Raw genomic sequence first — 8,461 nt, forward strand, 5'->3', positions numbered from 1 at the left:
GGCGCTTCTTTGATGTCATTCTCATCATGCATATAATTTATTCCTTTCATGTTAGCTGTGGACCATTTTCTGTTCTCTGGTACCATCCGAATGTACAAGGACTTATTCTTTGATCACCAATGGCAAAGATAGCATATTCTTTGATCATCAATGATGAGGATAACACTAATTTATTAGAGCAGAGATAATGATTCACTCGTTACTTGGATTGTTGAGTAAACTTTGAAAAAGTTGAAAAAGGAGAGTGATAAGGGTTCAAGCTTATTTATTCCCTCCTAGATTTGTGATTGATACTTTTCATGCTACAGAATTTTGTTTCTCATGGATGGGGAGGTGGAAATAAAAAAAAAAGTGGACGTTGTGGCTGAAATGAAGGATCCTCTCTTGAACATCAAAGTTTTGTTCTTTGCAAGGGCAAGGGATTTATCTGGCGCAGCTGAAACAGGTCTATCAGTGCTAGTGGGTTGCACAGCCCATGACTGTCTGGATAGGCTTTTGACCATTTTCCCGCAACTGCAAGAAATCAGATATTGCACAGTGGTGGCTTTGAATCAGGAATACGTGCAAGAATCGACAGTTGTGAAGAATGGGGATGAACTGTCTATCATCCCTCCGATCAGCGGTGGCTGAAATCCAACAGAAGAAACCTTCATATGTTTTGAAGCTGGTCTGCAAAATCTGGCAACGTAATAATCTCCTTGTAAGTTTGATGCCTCTTGTATCAATCAGATTCACTTGCCTAAATTGTAGACTGTTGATACTTGCCTGAGTGATTCTTTGATGGAGATGCGAAAACTCTTTGATTCTCTTAGTAATACACGAAAACACTATCTCAGAAGACCGGTGTATGATCATTCTGTTATGAACTGCAATTTTGCTCTTTTATGTGATACTTATAGCAGTCTCAAGCCAAGGTACTTATATTGGTAACTTATAGCAACTTCGTCAACCTTATGACTGACAAAATATGCTGAAACTAGGGTCAACCAACGCAATACATGAAAGCTAGATGGCTTGGATTGAATCAGTAGCCTTCCTCAATGTTGAGATGCAAAAAGAGGGAAGAACTGTTGTAATGAGCTCAGAACAGTTTGGTCCAAGATGATTTGGGAAATCTAGAAATAGAAAAAGAGCCCCAAGTATTTTTGTTTGATTGATTGGACCAAGTTGCATCGACCCGGTACACAACTCATGCAGCTACATTGACTCAACTGAGTTTGTCCGAGTCCCCAGCTCTAAAAGCTTGCCGGGTTCTCTCAAGTCACAATCCTCACATTGACTTCACATTCTGGGTCTGTCAATTAGACAGAAACTGGTTGAATGCTACCCAGGTTCACATCTAGTTTGCAAGATAGAATTGGGTTGAATTTAATACATAAGAATTCAATTTACCATTTCCAAATCTGGAACCAAGTGTACAATGTAGAGCTCGAATTTGGATTGTGATATATCCTTTTTTTGGATAATCCAAGGGGCCCTTGAGGTCCCCCCTGCCCACTGGGGAGTACACCCAGCTTCGACCTTGCAGCATGGGGTGCCATCCGTGTGTTTCGAACTTGTTTCATCCCCTCAACTTGTCATGGGTCCTACTCGGGCTATAACGCACTATTTTAGTGTCTTAGCCATCTCGTATCCAAATTCATGAGGTTTTAATTCATCCAATTGTTGTCAGGTCTTGTTCTTGATCCAAGTAAATGACATTTGTCTGAAAGCAGATAAGTGGCGAGGTGTTTTTCAAGGGATCTGCTTATAGGATCCATTGGCAGTCTACTAGTCTCTAAACATGTGTGTCTGTGGATTCAGTCCTGCTTGTCTGCATAGTTAGATATGGATCTTCTATCTGCTATTCTTTTTTTTTTGTACTCTGAGAAACAGCTCCAGGCGCAGAGACCTAGCCGTGCTGGCTCAGCCCGCTGTACTACGGTCTCTGTCCATGTCGGCGTAAAACTTTGAGGGCTTATCCCTCGACCCCAGGGAGTCGCCAAGCTTCGGCTTACCCGGGGAGTTGATGCCCATGAGATTTGAACCCAGAATGCCCGTCAAACAGTCTAGACCCCATCTCACTACGCCACACCTCTTGGGAATGAACCCCTCATAGGACAGTGATTGGGAACATGAAGATGTCTTAATCAGTAGGCGTTGTCCCATTTTTTTTTTTAACTACATTGATCACAGCATAAAAAATATCCTTTTGGATAAAGACGATGTCGCAATCAACTAAGGTGGTTTTGAAAATAAATTAGAGGCTGGACCAATGCATCAATCATGATAGGATAATGCTACCCTTTACATCTTATATATTTTAATAAAAAGATAAAAGAAGAACTAAATTTTCAAAGGTGGCTTAACTCTAACACAGACAGGCTTGAAGATCTTTTTCTCTTCCTCGTGTCTTCTGCACCGCATCTTCCAATACCTCTCTACCTCTTCTGCTTGCCTGTTTGGAAGCCTCCCAGATATCAAACCCCACCTGCAAGCATCAAAAGTTGGCAACATCCTTATAATCTGTTTCACAACTTCTGAAAGTCAGAAAAGGGGACAATGAACTAAAAAAAAGAAGCAAGATAGAGATTCTTTTTCAATTTATAATTAAAATGTTAACCAATTTAATAGCTTTGCTTTCATATTTCTGAAGTTCTTTCCCACATTGGTGTTTTGTGCAAAATATGGTATGGATGATTTCCTGTCAAATTTTAGTTCATAATATATGCAAACACTAACCTGTCACCAAGTAGACGATGCAGCCTATGTATGAGATCCTCCTCCTCAGGGGACATATCATGCCAACCATCCTTCTCAGTCTGATCTTTGCCACTTCCTGATTCTGCACAACTCCAATCCTTATTGCATAAATAACTCATATCTATTCACATCAAAGGAAAATTTTAGATGAATCTGTGATAAAGGTCTACATGTGGAAAACTCTCAAAATTGAAGCGGGCAAAAACATGCTCATTTGTGTTTTCTGTTTGGACATCTTGTTACTGGCTGAGAGGTGCCACATTTACTGTGACATGTCTTGGTCTCTGCGTTCTAAAACTCTACAAGTACTCCCCCCTACCCATGAAAGATAGTTTTTTGTTGGCTTTGGCCTCCCTTCAAGGGAACACAAACCCGGAGTTTCTAACTCTTGACATTCTTCAACTTGAATGCCCTGAACTGACTCATCTAGCCAGGTGGGACTGCGGGAGACTTTGTGGGCGATTATTGGTATTGGTTTATACCATTCTAAAAAATAAAAAATATTGCAAAAATGAAGTGGTTAAAAATCATTATGAAAATGAATTGCTTTTTCTCATGTCATGGTGTGCTCATAAATTTCCATACGTGAACAATTTTGTCAATATAAATCAGAAAACAGCAGGAAATGACAAACTGAAACTACTGATGTATGTTCTGGTTTCTGATGCTGTATCCCTCACCTTTGTTTGTAAGAATATTACTGTGGAGATTCTCCATTACATGTATGAAGTTTTGGGTGATGATCACCTGCAACCTGTAGGGCTTAGTGGTGATCAAGAATCATACTAAAGGTGATGATGGGAGCAGCCAGCATTTTTTTATTGCCTCCCCCCTTCTCTTTGCTCCCTACGCATTCAGTGAATTCTCTGATTTTAAAAATAAGAAAGTGAAGAGAAGGATAAGGGAGGGGGTGATGGTGCTGGATGTGTCTGTCTACATCATTCAGTACTGCACACGTGGGGCCTCCATATTGGTATTGCTGGTGATAAATTTGATGTCATTGTTGAGTTACACGTTGCTTTGCTTTTTTTTTTTTCGTTTTTTTCTTCGTGGACAAGAAAATCACTATCGGGATCATAAACCTAATCGCACTGGCTCTGCCACCTTCTTGATGGTCTAAGGGTCTTCCAGCTTCGGCTGAGCAAGGACTTATTCTTTGCCATCATTAATGCAAGAAGCTCATGGTCATGAGAATTGAATCCAGTCCACCGGTCTAGTGGCTTACCAAACCCCTTGAGTTACAAGTTGCTTGGCTTGTGCCATAGGAATGCCAAATTGAGAGCGGATCCTGGCAATCTCACCCAGCATTTACAACCACAAACCCCATCCCTCTTTACTGTAACTCAGTACAAGTGGGACTCATAGAGGGGTGGGGTTTAAGTGGTTGTAAATGCTGGGTGAGATTGCCAGCCTTTGACAGGATCCGCCCTCTGCCAAATCTCATGCTATTATGGGAGACAACTTTCACATTACCGGGTCCACAAATAATTTTGGACCTTTTATTACGAATATGGCAAATATTTTGAATATATCCACAATTTCAAGTCATTAGGATATCCCTTTCACATGGGTGGATATGATGATCCAGTCATACGGTGGTATTTTGTTCTTTGGACATGGTATTTAGCGATGATTTTGACCACCATCTCGATTACAATTTTGAATAAATTTTAAAACTTTTCACCCATTATATTAATTAACAATGTAATTATTATTATTAAAGCATTGCACATTTGGTAGAGGCGACTTGTAAATGTCACCAAGTTATCAGGATGTCACAAGTTCGAAACCCACGGGTAGGCATCCCTTGCTGCAAAGTCGAAGCTGGGTGTACTCCTTAGTGGGTAGGGGGGACCTTAAGGGTTTTACCAACCAGAGGCCAGCCAATATGCAGTAAGTGATGGGGTGGGGGGCGGGGGTGTTCCTCTTGGACTATCCAAAAAAGGGTTTTTTCTGTGGCCTTGCATAACTTTTGATGAAGTTGGTTGTATTTAAACAAAATAAGATTTTTAATTTTGTTTAAACAATTGTTTTCTATTACATACAAGACTTTTGCAATTTGTATTATAATATTGATTAGGTTTGGTTGCAAGATGAGTTCATATGAAAACCTAATGTGTCAATTTGGCCAAAGGAAAAACTTTTGTAATATGGTCTCTGAAGAGGAGGTATTCAAGAAATGAATCTTTTTTTTATATTTACACGAACAAACCACCCCAGGATCAAAGAATTAGTCGTGATGGCTCTACCTGCTGTCGTTGTGCTGTGGGCTTACCCCTTGCCCTCGGGGAGTCACCACACTTAGCCTTGCGCAAAAGGTGACACCCATGGGATTTGAACCTACACCACCTGCCTAGCGGCCTAGGTCCCATCCCACTAAGTCAAACCTTTTGGGGCATTCAAGAAATGAACCTACTTACAGTTTCTGAAGAAAATCACCCGGTGAGCTACAGATACCATGAAACATGTAGCACGCATGCTCACAATAACAATATACCCACTATTGTCTAATTAGACATTTTGGTATGTATGAAGCTCTCAAAAATAAATGGTTAATAACCATACTCATGAGTAGTGACCTTGGTGATAAAGACTAGCTACACAAGCTTTAGTGTAAAACAATTAAACTGGACCATTATTAGTGTCATATATGTCTATGTACTAGGTCACCAAAGTTTTTCTAATACTCATTATGGGATCTAGTTGTGACTGCATAAGCTAAACTTCTATTACATCTTTCTTTGTGATATATGTAATTAAAATCATGAGTTGCCAAACACTTGTAAATCTTGTTTTTGAAAATATACTTGCAAAATTTGTATTTGTTGGATTTGGTTTTCTATATCAACGTCTTAAGAGATTTTATATTAAATTAAAAATTACCTAATGAAAGTTAGCCATATCAAAGATAATTAAGTGCGGTTGAGGTTGGTACAACTGGGCTCTTATTCTTAATGGAAAATTGGAGTCCTCAAACTCTATAAATAAAGAGTTTGTCCTGTGTTTGAGTGGGTGCATGGGCCGGACGCATTGTGCGGACACCACCATCCACGCAAACAAACGCGCCCTTAGTATCCTGACCTGTCAATTTTTTTTGGACCATGGTACAAAGTTTTTATAATGATATTGAGATAATTGAAAATCGTACGCACAGTGTTGTAGTTTGTTCAGCTACTGTAATGTAAACCATTCCCTCCCATGGCCAATTTGTTCAGATTAGGGTCTATCAAACCTTCAAAACCTGCACTAGCAGAATGGAATATAGCATTAAACACAAAGGAGCTGAAATGTTACTGTATTTATATCGAATGAAGCTAACTCCTACTATCGACTGCACCCATCAATATGATGAGAATGGAGGCATGTTCTTCCCCCCTTTTCGTACCAAAAGAATGGTTTTCAGAGAAAAAATAAAAACATAGAAAAAATGTCCAATATCTCAAATAAAAAAATCATTATTTTATTTGTAAAGAATCCTCTATAATGACAAGATGCAATAAATTTCTTATATAAAACTAATCATCTAAAGTATTCATTGTTATACCAACCTAGTGAAAACAGGATTTCAGAAAAGAGAATTCAAGCCTAGAGGCACGTTCTTAAGATCGCTATCTTTAGAACTTCAATCGCCCCACTCCGGAAATTCCGAAGATGCGAAAAAGGGTTTTGTTACGACTGAGTTCCCAGGATACAACTAGGCTTGAACCTCAAGAGAGTCACTGCTTCGCAAGAACAGATGACCTCTCCCACACATGAACTCTGCAAGCCAAACCGAGAAGAAAGAAAGGAGAAAACTGGAGAGTCAGAAATTCTGATATCCAAAAGACGAAGATAGAAGATATTTATAACCTTTTAGAGAGGCCAAAACGTTTTGCGATAAATGAGATTAAAGGCCATAAATCTGACAGTTTGAAAATAGGATGAAAGGTACCTGAACGGTCACCCACCTTTGACTGTCAATCAAAGGCCTCCAAAACCGTCCAACAGTCACAAAGCGCCTTAAACTCAATATAAATGCTATTAAAACCTTTCAAACGGCCAGATGTCTCAAAACCGAAAAATCAAAATGGATATTTGCGCCTCATATGCACCTCGCACCACTGCGAGCGTGCGAAGTGCGCCATCAAAACGCCACATTGCGCCTCAAGCGCCTCAAGCGCCCTTGCGCACGCACGCACGCGCGCGCGTGTGCGCGAACGGCGCGTCCGTTGCTGCACGATGCGCAGCAACGTCCGCAATCCACCTAAATACTCAAGGCTTACCAAAGTAAAGAATAGATTACAAACTCTCTATTTAAACCTCTTGAAAAGCTTTTCTCTCTTAGATATGGGACTAAACTTTTCAAAACACTTTTGATAGTAACCATTAATAATTTAAAACTTTCCTAACAATCCCCCACTAGTTTTAAAATATATTTGGCTTGCATAGAAACCTATGCATTGGTGAGAGTGTCTGCATGACTTGAACCCCCACTATTTGAAAGAAAACCTAAATTAACCAAGGTGCTAAGTGGACTTACCTTGAACTTAGCTCCTTATATTGTTAACGGAGTTTTCAATCATACATCGGTTTCCAAAAGTTCGATTGTGTGGATTTCATGTTGGCACATTTAGAGCCTTGTGCTTTCCTGGATTCATGAGTGCTCTAGAGAATTGCCAATTCTCATAAGAAACGGCTCACATTTCAACACTCATATAGGTGAGTTTGTCTAGGTGTACTGTAACACACACCTTAGCCTTAAGGCCTACAAACTCATTAAGAGCTATTAGCTCAACCCTCATATTAGTTACAGCTCATGAGCACACATCAGTAATGGGCTTACATAAATATGCTCAATATCTGTCATTCACCAATTCGTTTCCCATTGAACCTATGCATGTGGGATCTCCAACGCTCTAGGTTGGGTATCCTTAGGTGATGACTTAATTGGCTTAATTCCCATTCTCCTCGATGTTTTATTGATGACATCTCTCGAAAGGCCTTTCGTAAATGGGTCTGCCAAATTTTGACATGACTTCACATATTTCAATGAAATAATATTGTCATCAATCATTTGTCTTATAAAACTGTGTCTTAGACTAATATGTCTAGACTTCCCATTGTATTTCATATTACCTGCTTTACATATAGCTGATTGGCTATCACAAAACATTGAAATACCAGGTATAGGCTTCTCACCTAGTGGAATATCCACTAGCATATTCTTAAGCCATTCAGCTTCTCTACAAGCAGATGCCAAAGCAATAAACTCAGATTCCATTGTAGAATGAGTTATACAGGTCTGTTTCTTAGACCCCCATGCAACTGCTCCTCCTCCAAGGGTAAAAACCCAACCACTCGTAGACTTGGAATCTTCAAAGTCAGTATTCCAACTTGCATCACTATACCCTTCAATAACAGCAGGAAACTCGGTATAGTATATTCCATAGTCTAAAGTATGCTTTAGATATCTAAGAATCCTGTTCACTGCATTCCAGTGTTGATGACCAGGATTATTAGTGTATCTACACACTTTACTCATTGCATAGGCAATGTCAGGCCTTGTGCAGTTCATTGCATACATAAGGCTACCTACAACACTGGCATATTTTAATTGTTGAACACTAGCACCATCATTAGGAGTCAATTTCATATTTGGATCATATGGGGTGCATGCTGGTGAACTATTAAGATATCCATACTTTGTAAGAATTTTCTCAATATAGTGTGATTGACATAA

The 8,461-nt window shown here is 39.6% G+C and overlaps 1 protein-coding gene across 2 annotated transcripts; it reads right to left on the bottom strand.

Annotated features, from left to right (window-relative positions):
* Positions 1-2,211: 2,211 nt before the first annotated feature.
* LOC149848409 (uncharacterized) lies at positions 2,212-3,597 on the bottom strand. Of its 2 annotated transcripts, none has more exons than XM_089994864.1 (3): positions 3,423-3,597; positions 2,722-2,824; positions 2,212-2,470 (listed from the first exon to the last, which is right to left on the bottom strand). In XM_089994864.1, exons 1-3 carry the CDS (start codon positions 3,457-3,459, stop codon positions 2,326-2,328), a joined length of 285 nt encoding a protein of 94 aa, XP_089850990.1. In that variant the 5' UTR covers positions 3,460-3,597; the 3' UTR covers positions 2,212-2,325. The 2 variants fall into 2 exon arrangements, with proteins under 2 accessions (XP_089850990.1, XP_089850967.1); XM_089994841.1 differs by having other exon boundaries at positions 2,722-2,863.
* Between the last annotated feature and the right edge of the window lie 4,864 nt (positions 3,598-8,461).

The sequence above is a fragment of the Nuphar pumila genome, chromosome 1, assembly GCF_984573655.1.
Source record: "Nuphar pumila chromosome 1, dmNupPumi1.hap1.1, whole genome shotgun sequence".
In the NCBI taxonomy this organism is placed as follows: Eukaryota; Viridiplantae; Streptophyta; class Magnoliopsida; order Nymphaeales; family Nymphaeaceae; genus Nuphar; species Nuphar pumila.

What these genes read in the sequence shown, in the direction of transcription:
- LOC149848409 (XM_089994841.1), bottom strand. Translation starts at nt 3,459, where the DNA reads ATGGAGAATCTCCACAGTAATATTCTTACAAACAAAG. An exon ending in TAATATTCTTACAAACAAAG is followed by an intron (nt 2,864 to 3,422) that starts GTGAGGGATACA and finishes TGATGTGAATAG; the next exon opens with ATATGAGTTATTTATGCAAT. An exon ending in CATCGTCTACTTGGTGACAG is followed by an intron (nt 2,471 to 2,721) that starts GTTAGTGTTTGC and finishes TGATGCTTGCAG; the next exon opens with GTGGGGTTTGATATCTGGGA.